Here is a 15,082-nt window from a genome sequence, read left to right as displayed (position 1 = left end):
ATAGAAAGCGGTAAGAATACAGAGCTCCACAAGAGAACAGGTAGTAGTACCGTTTGGCATAGTATAACTGCCAAACAATCACTAATTATGTCATAACATTGGTGAGCAGGATGGATTTTGTTTCACCACACATTTTGAGTGATTGCACACACACCCTCTTTTGTGGAAGCAATCACTTTTTAATGATGTCACTTTGGTCCACACAAAGTACATGTAAAATGATACAGGTGAGATTTAGGAGTTGGTCTTGTGAAAGGTAATCTGCAGCCTGCCTTAATCTTACATAAATGTACAGTCTGTTTTAAGCTTTTTCTTTATCATTAGTTCAAATATTACTGTCTATTTTAAGTAAAAAACGTAAGGAGAGGGAAAGAGAAGGAGGTGGTAAGTTCAAGGGCAGGCTTTTTCGGTGGAGTGGGGGGTGAGAAGGAGTTATAGTAGTATTGAGTCATGTTTTAAGCCTCTGTTAAAGCACAGTAATAGTTCTTTAAAAAACTAGAAGTTGATTTTTCGTATTTTGCTTGATGGGAGTGTAAAAGTTGTTCTCCCCAAGTACAGGCTTGGAGTTAGGGGCAGGCCACCTGAGATGTCTATACCTGAGCAGGTGCCTATATACCATAAGCTACAGAGCCTAGGGCTTGCCGATCAGAAGGTCGGCAGTTCGAACCCCCACGACGGGGTGAGCTCCCTTTGCTCTGTCCCAGCTCCTGCCAACCTAGCAGTTCGAAAGCACCCCAGTGCAACTAGATAAATAGGTACCACTATGGTGGGAAGGTAAATGGCGTTTCCGTGCGCTGCTCTGGTTCGCCAGAAGCGGCTTAGCCATGCTGGCCACATGCCTCGGAAGCTGTCTGCGGACAAACACCGGCTCCTTTGGCCAGTAAAGCGAGATGAGTGCCGCAACCCCAGTCGTCTGCGACTGGACCTAACAGTCAGGGGTCCCTTTACCTTTATCCAGTCATAGACTCATAGGCTCATAGACTTGTAGAGTTGGAAGGGATCCTGGCTGGGAATCATCTACTGTATTCTATCCAATCCCCTGCAATGCAGAAATTTCAACAAACGGGTCCCCCATGCAATTTGAAACCATACCAGACCTTGCTTAGCTTTGCAAATGTGCTAGCAGCAATAAATATTACCACTATTTAACACCCATCACGACACAAAGTAATGCAGAATCATATTACAAATTATGCCTCTGAATGATTTAAAAAGTTGAACCAAAAATGAAATCGGTTTGGGGTGCCCCTATATTAAACTATTTAAAAATACACAATAAGCAGATTTGGAACAGGCAGCCAAGCACATAGGCCTACTTTATTTATATGAAAGGAGGCGTGTGTTGTGCCCTTAACATAAACTTTTTTTTTTGTTTCCAAGGAAACTCCAACCCGACGCTCTGTGAATTCTAATAAATATACATGACCAGAATAAATTACTTTGCACCCCGCCCCCCCCGGAGAACTCCATGCACGTTTGTTTCCTTTACGTGCCTCTCCTTCCATAGAGGGCTCCTGTTCCAACACATCCTTGGCACATTTCAGATCCGGCTGCCTTTATAACAGGCCGACATATTATATCTCCTTTCCTGAGCTTCCTGAAGCAGCTAAATTCCATCCCCTCTCCGCCTCTTTCTTCCTCTCCCTTTACAGTAAAAAGAAGCCGCTTCAGAGAATCCGTCCCGCTACGGACTACATTTCCCAGAAGACTGAGCGGCTGCCTCGTACCTCGCGTGGGCAGCGTGAGGCCGGCTTTCCAACGCCGCCGGGCCTTTGGGCGGAGCGAGCTTGTGCCGCCGCCCGGCCTTGTCACTTGGGCAGTAGTCGCCCTCCTTTGCCGCCGGGAGAAGCGCGTTGAGGAGCTGCGGGCGCGAGCCTACGGGAGGGACCCGCGACCCAAGGCAGGTGGGGGGGGGTCCTACTTTGGGGCAGGGGAGGTGGGCGGCGCTAAAAGAATTAAGACACCGCCAATTGGTTCCCGCCACTCAAACTCCTCCCTTCAGGTCATGTCCTCTGGATGGCCCTTCAGCGGCGGCGCGTATGAACTCTGCACATGCTCAGGCGCGCTTCCTCCTTACTTACGACACGGAAAAGCACACAATTTTAACAGAAGTAGTAAAGGTAAAGGGACCCCTGACCATTAGGTCCAGTCGTGACCGACTCTGGGGTTGCGCGCTCATCTCGCATTATTGGCCGAGGGAGCCGGCGTATAGCTTCCAGGTCATGTGGCCAGCATGACAAAGCCGCTTCTGGCGAACCAGAGCAGCACACGGAAACGCCGTTTACCTTCCCGCTGTAGCGGTTCCTATTTATCTACTTGCATTTTGAGGTGCTTTCGAACTGTTAGGTTGGCAGGAGCTGGGACCAAACTACGGGAGCTCAGCCCGTCACAGGGATTCGAACCGCCGACCTTCTGATCAGCAAGCCCTAGGCTCAGTGGTTTAACCACAGCGCCACCTGGTCACCTAACAGAAATAGTAGCGCAAGATAAATGAAACATCAAAAAGTACAAAACCAAATTAAAACAGCAGCAGCAGCACCTTTCGGATTTTGAGGGCTTTTTTGTGGTGGTTGTGGAGGGGGCGGGGGTCGCTTCAGGAATTGCAGATTTTCGGAGAGGCTCTCTTAAGAGAACCAGTGTGGTGCTGTGCAGTGGTTAAGAGTGTCGGGTTGTTCGACTGAAAAATTTAAACACCAATACTGTTAATATACCAATTGTAGCATGCCCAAAGCTCTGTGCATGAGATACAGGCATGGGATAGGCACCTGAGAAAAGCTAACTACAACTATGAAACAGTCTGATTTGACTAGTATTGGAGCCTTTGACTCTGTTACTAACTCATTTTATAAAGCAAGGTATGATTAGAAATGGAATATTTCTGTCCCCTTCACGGTTTTTGAGGGATGTGTATGAAAATACCTTAAGATCCTAAGGCCAGTTAGAGGAGACAAATCTGGAATAGGTTCTCTCAGTGTAAGGCAGCTTTGCATCTTCAAGTAAGGTAAAGGTAAAGGCAGGGCCCCTGACCATCAGGTCCAGTCGTGTCCGACTCTGGGGTTGCGGCGCTCATCTCGCTCTATAGGCCGAGGGAGCCGGCGTTTGTCCGCAGACAGCTTTCGGGTCATGTGGCCAGCATGACAAAGCTGCTTCTGGTGAACCAGAGCAGCACACGGAAACGCCGTTTACCTTCCCGCCGGAGCGGTCCCTATTTATCTACTTGCACTTTGATGTGCTTTCGAACTGCTAGGTTGGCAGGAGCTGGGACCGAGCAACAGGAGCGGGATTCGAACCGCCGACCTTCTGATCAGCAAGCCCTAGACTCTGTGGTTTAACCCACAGCGCCACCTGGGTCAAGTTTCCTATAAACGCACTGCCCTGCTGTCTGTGTGTTTGCTAGACAGTTCTGGATTGATTGTTTGTTTTTGCAGTGTAAATAATTATCTTGTTACAGGTAGGTAGCCGTGTTGGTCTGGATCGAAGTAAAATAAAAAAAATTCCTTCAGTAGCACCTTAAAGACCAACTAAGTTTTTATTTTGGTATGAGCTTTCGTGTGCATGCACACTTCTTCAGATACAGTGAAATGGAAGTTATCAGGCACTTATGTAGAGAAGGGGTGGGGAGGGGTGGGGAGGGGGAGGGGGGATCACTCAGAAGGGTGGTGGAAATGGGTGATTGACTGACTGATAGCTGTTGATGACCAAACCCTACGCCAAAGGATAAATGGACATAAATCTGACATCAGGAACCAGAAGACAGAAAAACCAGTAGGAGAACACTTCAATCTCCCAGGACATTCTATACAAGATCTCAAAGTAGCTGTCTTACTACAAAAGAATTTCAGAAATAGACTGGAAAGAGAAGTTGCTGAATTGCAACTTATCACCAAGCTCAAAACCATGGAGGGACCTGGTTTGAACAGAGATATCGGATTCTTATCTCATTATACATGATAAGCGATCTTCAGCCATCTCAACCCTTGCTTTTTCATGCAAAACCATTTGCAGTCGTTTCTGGTCATCAACAGCTATCAGTCAGTCAATCACCCATTTCCACCACCCTTCTGAGTGATCCCCCCTCCCCATCCCCACCCCTCCCCACCCCTTCTCTACATAAGTGCCTGGTAACTTCCATTTCACTGTATCTGAAGAAGTGTGCATGCACACGAAAGCTCATACCAAAATAATTATCTTCACATTCTTTTTACAGTGTTGGAAAAATAAAATCCTATACTGTATTGGAACCAGTATTTTCAATAGAAAAACATTAAGAAAGATGCATTGGGGTCATGATGGTCAATATTTTATTGTAGTAGCTTTTTTGTATTTTCTCATCTGAAAAACAGTAAAAATACATACATACATATATATATTTAAATCACCAGTGTCAGCTAGCGTGAATGGATATTGAGGCTGCCTGTGCAACCCTAGAGGGATGGTTGGCTATGACCCAGATTCCGAGTGTGCGTCTCTTTCAACCGTGGACATAGCAACAGCAGGATCTGCATCTGGGTTTGTCACTCGGGCAATGATCAGCCCCTTTGACGTCCTAAAGATCCGTTTTCAGGTACAGTTCACATAACAATTACTGAGTTGCTACAGTGAACAAACAAAAAGTTTGCTATCAAACTTAAGCCATCAACCATGCCCACTGTCTTCTCGATCAGTAAGCTGTATAGTTAGGAAGCTATTCCTTTATGAGTCAGCTTTCTAGGCTGTCTCATAAGAAATGTTCTTAAATTGGACAGCCAGTTAAATGAACTCATTCTCCAAGTCTCAATCCTTAATGTAGCTAAAAGAGCACCATCAGTGCACAAGACAGAGGTATCAACAGACTTGAGAGGGACCCCAACATTTGCATCAATACAAACATCTTTTAAAAAACCCTAAAGAGGGCATGACAAGAAAAGCAGACAGTGAGGACAGAGCACAATCAGTGTGACCACAGAACACTAGCTGGGACATTGAAAGCAGCATAGTGGAGCCTTTTGTTATAGGCCCCACTTGTTTAACAGGCTTGTGTTACATGCAATTAACATGCAAACACCGCAGAAGATGAAGTTAATTATCATGCCATTTGATCTCCGTAAGCCCTCCCTGCTTTAGAGACGTTGTGTGAAAACTGGTAATATACTCTTGACAGTTAGAATTATGTTCTACATGGCCTAGAAAGAGTTGAGAGAAGCACCCTAATTATTTAATTATTTAAACCAGGCATATAGAACCTGTGGTCCTCTAACTCTCAGCATACCTAACCATTTGACAAGCTGGCTGGGGCTGGGGTGATGTTTAACAACATGTGGAAGGCCACAGGTTTCATATCCCGAATTTAAACCATGAAGCAATTTACAGTGTATACATTAAAACGGAATGCCAACTATACGTGTCTTCTTTCAGCTTCAGATAGAGACACTTTCTGCCAGAAACCCCCAGGCTAAGTATCATGGCATCTGGCAGGCTACTTGCAAGATGTTCCAGGAAGAAGGGCTACCAGCTTTCTGGAAAGGCCATGTCCCTGCTCAGCTCCTCTCAGTTACCTATGGAGCTGTCCAGGTAAGAATTAGGAAATGTTTGGGATTAACTCTCTACCCTGAGTATTTCATCTTTTCCCATGACTTCCTCAACAAATCTATTTTGTTATAACTACCTTTCCTTTATTTGCCCTCAAGTACCAGTTTCACTTTTCTAACGGCCAGTTGTTGTAGTAGTAACAACAACAACAAGAACAACAACAACAACAAGAACAACAACAACATTGTTATTAAAATGGACAGTTAACAGCACATATAAAAACAAAGTAAAACAGCAAACATAAAAAAACTTCCCAATACAAGGCTGCCTTCAGATGTGTTCTAAATGTTGTGTAGTTCTTTATCTCCTTGACATCAGATGGGAGTGCATTCCATGGGGTGGAGGTGGGCACAGCTAGGATGTTGACCAGAACATTTGATCTTGTGTATAGAGGAGGTAGGAACCATGCATAACAAAGACTTCACTCTTTTGTCATCTGGACTCTTACTGTGCTTTCTAACCATGTGTAAAGTAATTATAATGCTACTACCGGGTATCATAGCTGCCACATGTTGCTGTGGCTCAGTCTGTTAAATGGAGACTCAGACTCCCCCTTCAGACTCCCCTCACCTTCAGAGTCCCCCTGTTTTACGCGTGTTCTGTTTATGCAGGCGCATCCCTGTGACCCCCCACCCTGTGCCGCCCCCTCCTCTCCCTACCCCCCGGCTTATCCCTGTGATTCCCCCCACCCTGTCCCAACCCATGATGTATCATGCCCCCTCTTCCCCCCACCCCCCTGCTCATCCCTGTGACTGGTCCCACCGTGTCCTGACCTATCCCGTCCTTTTCTCCCCCCCCCAACCCCCACCCAGGCGAGTCAGTACCTCCATTCGGCTTAGTCTGTAAAGGCTTCGGCCTAGTATGTAAACGGGAGCCGAGGTGCTATTGAGAGGGAAGGTTCTTTAGGTGTAGTACCAGTGTAGCCGTTGCTAGAGGGCGCTGGTTTGCAACCTGGTTCTTTTCCCAGAATGCATTTTCGTCTGAGTGGTGTGTTTTGAAACACGGGGTTTGGGTTTTTTTACCAGGCACAGGTGTGACATCTGTCTTTGAAAACGGTACAGGGTTGCTCTCATATTCGCATGCGGCATTGAGTCAAAACTTGAACACAATTGGTCAAGCGGTTTTGGTGAAACGTGGATACTAACGGACATGGCCAATTTACATTTTTATATACAGTGCTGCCTCGCAAGACGAAATTAATTCGTGCTGTGAGTCGCTTCCTCTTGCGATAATTTCGTCTTGCGAAGCGCGGTTTGCCGTGGAAAAAAAAAACCCGCCAAAAAAATTTGTCTTGCGAAGCACGGCCATAGAAAACTTTGTCTTGCAAGTCACCAAAAACATCGCAAAACGCTTTCGTCTTGCGAGTTTTGTGTTGCGCAAGGCATTCATCTTGCGAGGTACCACTGTATATAGATTGTGTGGAAGGAATAATAAGGATCAGTTAATCCAAAATCCTTACACTCTCAGGGAGGCACCCATTCCATCTCCTTGCAGTCCCCTCCCCCCCAAAGCCTCTCTTGCAGTTTGTGAAACCCTCTGTCTGATTTTTCTCTTTGCAACTGCTAGTCTAACAAGTCCTCACTCCCTTCTTCTGTGTGGAGAGGTACAGAAGCTCCAGGCCTTTTATGAAGGTTCCCTGACAACCAGGAGAGGCTTTTCAGGAGGTATCATTGAGGAGGAGGGATGGTGAAATATATATTGCATGAACCTTGCATTGGAAACCCCCCTTTCCATCCAATGACTGCAAGATGGTTTGGCATCCTGACCGTGCTGTTGTTACGATCGATCGTTCCATCCTTCTCCCAGATGACTGTAGTATAAATAGAGGACCAATAGATGGGTTTCAGTAACTTTTTGTTAGCATGCAGATAGACTTGCTGTAGGACACTAGTGTTCCTCAGTACTATATGATAGTAAAGGAGCGCAAACAGTGGTGCAGCTAGACTGAATGGTCTTATAGTTCCTTCCCACCTTTAGGTGGTAATGTATATTACGCTGAGCTTCTCTCATCCATCCCCACCATCTCCCCAGAAAAACATGTGTGGTGCAACCTGAGCCTTTGCATATTTGCTCAGAATTAAATCCCTTTGTGTTCAATGAGCTTATTCCAAAGTAAGTGTGTGAATAAGCTTACACCCAATCTTTCACCCTGAGCTTTCACAGACAGAAAGATAAGGGAGAGGACAGTTTAGAGAGAAACAAAAAATGGGCAAAGCCAGGAAGGTGAAAGTTTTTCTCCCTACCCACCACTTACCATTCCATGCTTTACACACTGCTGTATCCCTGCTATGTAAGAGAGAGAGAGAGAGAGAGAGAGAGAGAGAGAGAGAGAGAGAGAGAAACCCAACTGTTTGCCTAGACAAGGCTGCCAGATATAACAAAAAAGACTCTAAACATGTTCAGAGTTTCATGTTGTAAGCTCTTTTAATTCATTATGGCAGCATCATAACTACAGGACAGGAACGTGCTTTGCTTCTTTGGTTCCGATACTGAAAACCCTCAGTCTGGACCACCTTCCAACTCCGCCCCACCCCTGCTGAGGTCATTTGTACAACTTCACTGAAAATTGCCAGACTAGAGTTAATGGAGAGTTCAGGGACACCGTAGGTGGTGGTCTTGGGAATTGAGAAAAGACAGACAACATCCAGTATTAGTAACCTCCCATTCAGCTGCTCATGCTGCTACTGCCACCTCCTCACATGGGGTGCAGCTGAAGTGGTATGAGACAGAATGCCTCTTCTTACTTGTATTATAAATAAATAAATAAATTATTATTTATACCCCGCCATCTGGCTGGGTTTCCCCAGCCACTCTGGGCGGCTTCCAACCGAATATTAAAAACAGTACAGCATCAAACATCAAAAACTTCCCTAAACAGGGCCGCCTTCAGTTGTCTTCAGATAATTTTTTTAAAAAAATTGTTATTGTGACGTGTGTGGCTGGGCTGCAGTGAAGCTTTTAGGTAATAGGTTTCATTCTCCTCGCTTTGGGTGGCAACCATATTTCTTACCTAAACTGATGGTGTTCATCTCTTGTTTTTCTTTCTATGCAAGTTTGTAAGCTTTGAGCTTCTGACGAAGTTGGTGCACCAGGGCACATCTTATGATGCCAGAGGCTTCACCGTGCACTTTCTCTGCGGTGGACTGTCTGCTTGTGCTGCCACCGTGGCAGTTCAGCCCCTGGACACACTGCGTACCCGCTTGGCTGCCCAAGGTGAGCCAAAGGTAAGAGATGGGTGAGAAGCTTTCCCCCTGCCAAGTCTGTCTCTTCTGCTGTGTGCAATGCATCCTTTCCCAGTTGGTTCTGCTCCCACCAATTTAGGTGATGGTCATTCGGTGATCTTGGAAGCACATGGCGGTTTCTTTCTTTAATTACAGGATCGAGAATGAGCAGCCACAGGCCATAGGCCCTTGGGCTCCCTTCCACTCCTTTCCCCATGCACAAGAGGAGATGAGAAGCTTCTGCATTTGTATTTTGTTTGAATGTAGCAAACTATGGTATGCAGAAACCATTAGGAAGAATACAGTGGTACCTTGGTTTACAACCATAATCCATTCCGGAGGTCTGTTTGTAAACCAAAACAGGTTGTAACCCAAGGCATGTTTTCGCCAATGGGGCCTCCAAAAAATTTTTGTTCGGAATCCAAAAAAAATGGGTTGTAATCCAAAAAAAAGGTTGCAAACCGAGATATGCACTTCCGGGTTTGATGTGTTTGTAATCCAAAATGTATGCAAACCAAGACATATGCAAATCAAGGTACCACTGTATAGCCAACTTACCAAGTGGTAAAGATTTTCTACCACACAGTTCCTTAGTCATAGATATTAATGAAAACATGGTGTGAATTTTTTTTCTGCCCCACATGCTTGTATATAGTAAAGGTTGGGGGCTTTATCAAATGGCAAGATTTGCCAATTGTGGAGTTAGTAATTGATGCTTTCCCTACCCCAACACAAATCTAAATTTTGGGCCCAGGGATCTTCCCTTCTGTCTCCAGAAAAATGATGATTCTGAATTCAGAACAATCGGTATTTTGCAGAAATATGCTCAATTAGCATGGCACGCCTTCATGCAGCGCATGGTTAATAAAACTTGCTCACACAGGAGGCCATGTGGGCCACCAATTAGGTTGGCTTTAAAAGAATGCCGGTTGCCAGAAACTGCAGCGGAGGAGAGTGTCCTTGTGCTTGGACTCTCCCTGTGGGCTTCCCAAAGGTATGTGGTTGACGATGGTGAAAACAGGATTTTTGGTCTAGATGGGCCATAGGTCTGATTGGGCAGGTTTGTCTTATGATAAATAATTCTGTCTTACCCTTTATAGAGTTTAGGTCTTAAAGGAGCAAGGTTTAGTATGCCGCTTGCAAGATCATGGCAAGTGGGTAAGGTAGGAAAATTTGACTGGACATTTTAAGGTGGAATTTGATTGGTATGTAAAGTATGTGCAGAAGCTCCACTCCATAAACTCTGGAGCTTTTTGTGAGCAGTACTGAAGCTTGACTTACACACTGATGCATATAGAGCAACAAATATCATAGGCCTCTGTTAATGGGTCACACAAAGTAACATACTCACCCATGAACTGTTCTAGATTTACAGGAACCTCCGCCATGCTGTAGCATGTGTGTACCAGCAAGAAGGGCTGTTGAGTTTTTATAAGGGGCTCAACCCTACCCTCATTGCCATTGTCCCCTATGCTGGCTTCCAGTTTTCCTTCTATAGTCTCCTGAAGAAACTGTATGACTGGATCGTTCCAAGTGAAGAAATGAAAACAGGTTAGTCTTGGGGGTTGGAAAAGTGTTGGTAGGAATTGTCTGTGCTGCTGTGTAACACCCCCACCCACCCCAGTTTTTTATTTTAAATAACTTTTTATTAGGGTTTATAAACAAGGATCATATAAATAATACATGTTACAAATAAATAGACCAAGTCTTCTACTGTCATTTGCCTATCAGAAAAATAGCACACTAACTTTACAGTAATATCTACAACATCTGGTTGCTTGTTAGTGGTCAATGCTTTGGTTCGTGAATACCACTCCAGTTGATACAGTCTGTCACTAAGTTGTACATAGTTGTGCTTAGAAAGTTGCTCCATTTTGTTGTAAATCACTGCTTAGTAAAAGTGCTCTATGGATAACTAATCATAATATCACTGAAGCCGTTAACTAATTCCTGTCTTAAGCTACTGAGCAGTTCTGAAACACATCCCTCAACTCCAGACTTCTCTTTTTCAGGTAATATTAAAAACTTCGTCTGTGGCAGCTGTGCTGGCGCCCTCAGCAAAACCCTCACTTACCCTTTTGACCTGTTCAAGAAAAGACTGCAGGTATCTGGCTTTGAGCAAGCCCGGGCAGCATTTGGGCAGGTGAGAGACGTTTCAAATTGCATGGATCTTTCTGCCTCCCTTTTTTGTGTGTACCTAACGTAGCCCACAATTTATGTAAACCAGGCGGATAAATTGAAAGTAAAATCTGAAACAACCTAGTCTTAAACTGTAAAAGGATCACTTTATAACAGCATTGTGTGACGTAAGGGCAGTGTGGCACTAAAATTAAGAATCCCACTGGTTATTTGGAGCTGTGTGATGGAGAAACAAAACGGGATCATTGGAGATGCTACTGGAAAACTGGTCTTATCCTCCCTGACCAGAGAACTATTTGATCAATTACATAATCAGTATATTTGTTACTTTTAAAATACTAATGTGCACACATTGAATTGATCCTGGAAACAAACTGGCAACCAGTGCAGCTGTTTTAAAATGGGTTGTATGTGATCTAAAGGGAATCTGATCTAAATGCTGTATTTTGGACCAATTGTAGTTCCTGAGCTGTTTTCAAGGGCAGCCCAGCACAGAGTACATTACAGTAAACCACTCTGGAAGTTACCAGGCCAGGGAGAACCTTCCACGGCAGGCCTTTTCTCCACCTCCAGAACATGATAACTCAGGACACATACCGGTAGTAATCTTTTCAGGATTCAGCCTCATTTTTTTGGCCCACATCCAGCCCATCTTCCTTCAAGCACAGGCTTAGCAGCTCATCAAGCCTCTCTTGATTCAGATGGAGCAGAGAGATAGAGCTTCGCGTCATTTTCATATCATTGATAACTTTACTCCAGATCTCTTTGTAGCCGCTTCCAGAAACTTCACATATTCCGTTCACAATCAGGTTTGACAGCCTAATCCGTTAGCTGATGGTTTCTGCAATCCACTGTTTCCAATGTTAGTACAAAACAGGAAGCTGTGTTCTGCCACAAACTGCACAAGGTTTCTTAACAGTGGCTGCATTTGTGCCATCCCTCACTCCATTCTCTTTCCCCCCAGGTGCGGACATACAGTGGCTTAGTGGACTGTGCCCAACAGATTGCACGGGATGAAGGAGCCAAAGGATTCTTCAAGGGCCTCTCCCCAAGCTTGCTGAAGGCTGCCTTTGCAACGGGCTTCACCTTTTTCTGGTATGAGATCTTCTGCGGTTTCCTGCGCACCGTGAAGTACCCCAATGGCCCCAAAAAGCAGGAAGGCTGATATGAGAGAGCTCCTGTCTGTGGAAACTGAAACATTAATCTGTCAGCCACACTGTCATATGTGGGGAGCGGGTGGGGGTGTGGAATGTGGATTGTGGGAGGTGTTTGCAGAGTGGCAATGTTTGTCTCTTTGCCAAAGCCCAGAAAGCACCTTACTACTATGTTTGGCCCAAATGAAAGGAGATTGCCGTCTGCAGCTTCTATCAAGGACATCGCGGGCCTGTCTTTTCTCCCTGGAGCACTTCCTGTCATGCCTCTCATGAGCACTTCTTGTCTTGCCTTCTATGGAACAGGCATTAACACCGGGAGGAAGTTAACAGATATTGCTATTGAGGCCCTCCCATCTTAGCTAAGTTCAATGGAGAATGTTCTTTACCCACTGGCAAACCTCTCTCTGCTTCCCCCCCCCCATCTTCTCATGACTCGGGCTGCTCTAACCGCTTTGAATCAAACCCTGACTTGACCTGCTCACATCCCCCTTAACTCTCCCGGGACACAGTTGCCAGCCCGGCTTCTCCAACCTTGACATTTTGTGGTATTTACCTCAAACCGAAGCCATGGTAAGCCTTGCTTACAGGCATTTGCTTCATGGCGCAGCTGCCTGTTAGACAGCTGGCTGCACTGGTGGTTCAGAATAGGCAGCAGAACTGCCGGGGTGTGTGTGTGTGTGCTGCTGCTCCATTAGGACCAATGAGACTCTGCTCCACAAACTTCAGCTTACCCTCAGTGGCACTGCCTGTCAGCTTCCTCCTCTTTGTAGGGAGGATAGTGGGGAATTAACTAGAACTAGCTGGCTCTTCCTCTCATTGGTTCTGGCTCCACCTGCTGGTCTGTCAGTCCCAATGGGCACCAGCCCACACTGAAATGTGCCGCAGCTTATCATCAGTCCTTGTTTGTCCTTGCCTCTGTGGGTGGACTTAGAGGGCATTATAGTGTTTTATCAACGATGGAACAAATTCTAAGATAAATAAAAAGGCAGTGGGGTCCAAACAAAGGGAGGCCTGCAGAAGAATGGGTAAGCATCCGCTCCCTTCCTGTCTTCTGTGCCAGTTCTATTGGTGCTTGTGTGTCCCATATAAGCACATTTTTATCACCTGCCCAAAATTGCTAATGTGGCCAGTATAATTTTGCAATAGGCCCACAAAGAAGGTGCCAACATTTTCCTTTTTTATAGTCTTGACTTCTGCACTCCTACCTTAATGCACACGGACTGAACTGAAAACTGGGGGGAGTTGCCTTCTGAACGTAGCCCAAGTCTTTTAGTTTTGAATACTAATGAAGAAAATGCCTCGTGATACTGATACTTAATCAATATTTTGATAACTGCTCCAAAATAAGTTTATCCCCTGGCAGATCATCTCAGGCACAGGTTTTCAGCACAAGTGAAATAGCTACTTATCTGCAATAAACTGACTCCAGTATAATATTTAGCAAACAAAGAGCTAAACTAAACTGTACCATTTGTCCAACTGAATTTGCCCAGTCTTCTAAATGAAGAAACCTGCAAGGAAAACCAGTCTGCAAACATGTCTGTGCAATGCTATACATGCAAACTTGGAAGTAGGTCCCTCTAAGTTTAATTAGATTTAAATGTGTTTAGGATTGCAGCCTTCAGGTATGTCCATTGTATTGGTGTGCTGAAGATTGGATTATTCTTATACCGAGTTCTTAAAGGAAAGACTCCACTTGCTCATCCATCTGTAGTTTTATTGGTCTGCTCGCAGTTGTGCTGTACTCTTCATTAAATATAGAGTAGCATTTTGGCATATAGAGTAGTTTTAAAGATCTGTTCTAACAAACTGGGTGTACTCGTGCCAATTCATTTTGCTTGCTGGAGAAGAAGGCAGTTTTCCTAATTTCAGTGTGGTAATAAGCTGGAAAAAAATAGGCACCTTTCTGTAACAAGACACAGTATCAGATGGCTAACCTGTACGTCACAACTCTCATCGCCCCTAGTTATCAGCTCTGCCGGCTGGTAAAGTGGAACATGCACTACAGCAGGGGTCCCCAGACTTACCGAGCGGCGGGCCGGTGCCCGCCGCGCCGACCGCGCGGTGGGCCGGACTGCAGGGGAGTGCGCGCGCAGCGGGCCGGAGGGCGGGGGAGTGCGCGCCCGTGCGCATGCGCACACGCACACGGGCGGAAAAAAATCGGCGAAAATCGCTTGTGCGCATGCGTATGGGCCTCCCCCGACCCGGAAGTGCACCAGAAATGACCTCTTCCGGGTCGGGAGAGGCCCGTACGCATGCGCACAAAGGATTTTCGGCAATTTTTTGCCGATTTTTCAGATCGCCGCTGCGCCGCGCGCCGTGAGAGCGGGCGGCGGCAGCGGGCGGCGGGGGTCGTCGCGGGCCGGATTGGAAGGCCGATTGGGCCGCATCCGGCCCGGGGGCCGTAGTTTGGGGACCCTGCACTACAGCATGTCTCAGCAGTTTGGGGAACGGAGAGAGAAATGTCTCTGCAGCCTTACAAATCAAGGAGCTGTCTGGGCTGGGATCCAATGAAAACCACCCAGCTCTTGCATCAGACAGAGTTCCCACCCTATGCTCTCCTCCCACAGTGTGGGCGCCACTGTGTGGGCCACACCCATTCAGCCACACCACTGACTTGGAGAGGACAGTGGGTGGAGATGTGCTCATGTTTCCATCTGTTGCTGCACAAGACAGATGTGGGACGTCTCATATTAAACAGATTCGTATACCATCTTCAGAGCTAAGGGGTTTTATTTCAGAGGCCATGGGATCATTTGTGCTGGATCAGTAAAGCCATAGCCATATCACTCAGGAGCAGAAAAATCATTCTGGTCACTTTCTACTTTTTTGCCTGTTATTAGAAAGGATTCTTCCTCATACACATTTTGGAACAGTCCGTGCTCCGTTTCCTGTGTATTGCTGGAAGAGAATTTGACTGTACAAACCCTTGAGTTACATATACCAAGTGAAGGTGTGAAGGTGCATTTGCAGAGGAGCATCAGAGGCAGACGGTGGGAG

At 45.9% G+C, this 15,082-nt stretch overlaps 1 protein-coding gene across 3 annotated transcripts; it reads left to right on the top strand.

Moving 5' to 3' along the window:
- The first annotated feature begins 1,723 nt into the window (after positions 1-1,723).
- Positions 1,724-13,858, top strand: SLC25A19 (solute carrier family 25 member 19). Of its 3 annotated transcripts, none has more exons than XM_035104444.3 (7): positions 1,724-1,900; positions 4,383-4,564; positions 5,395-5,550; positions 8,622-8,792; positions 10,157-10,340; positions 10,802-10,932; positions 11,893-13,858. In XM_035104444.3, the coding sequence occupies exons 2-7, from the start codon at positions 4,433-4,435 to the stop codon at positions 12,091-12,093; spliced, it is 975 nt and encodes a 324-aa protein (XP_034960335.1). In that variant the 5' UTR covers positions 1,724-1,900; positions 4,383-4,432; the 3' UTR covers positions 12,094-13,858. The 3 variants fall into 3 exon arrangements, with proteins under 3 accessions (XP_034960335.1, XP_088517673.1, XP_088517674.1); XM_088661547.1 differs by having other exon boundaries at positions 1,782-1,904; XM_088661548.1 differs by lacking the exon at positions 1,724-1,900 and adding an exon at positions 1,983-2,120.
- The last annotated feature ends 1,224 nt before the right edge of the window (positions 13,859-15,082 follow it).

This window comes from Zootoca vivipara, chromosome 2, assembly GCF_965207765.1.
Source record: "Zootoca vivipara chromosome 2, rZooViv2.hap1.1, whole genome shotgun sequence".
Classification (NCBI taxonomy): Eukaryota; Metazoa; Chordata; class Lepidosauria; order Squamata; family Lacertidae; genus Zootoca; species Zootoca vivipara.
Note: the sequence above shows the minus strand (reverse complement) of the source record. Positions and strands in the feature narration are given on the sequence as shown.

Excerpts from the sequence above, each read along its gene's own strand:
- SLC25A19 (XM_035104444.3), top strand. The coding sequence starts at position 4,433 with ATGGTTGGCTATGACCCAGATTCCGAGTGTGCGTCTCTTTCAACCGTG. Across the intron at positions 10,341-10,801 it reads AAGTGAAGAAATGAAAACAG|GTAATATTAAAAACTTCGTC; the intron begins GTTAGTCTTGGG and ends TCTCTTTTTCAG. Across the intron at positions 10,933-11,892 it reads CCCGGGCAGCATTTGGGCAG|GTGCGGACATACAGTGGCTT; the intron begins GTGAGAGACGTT and ends CTTTCCCCCCAG.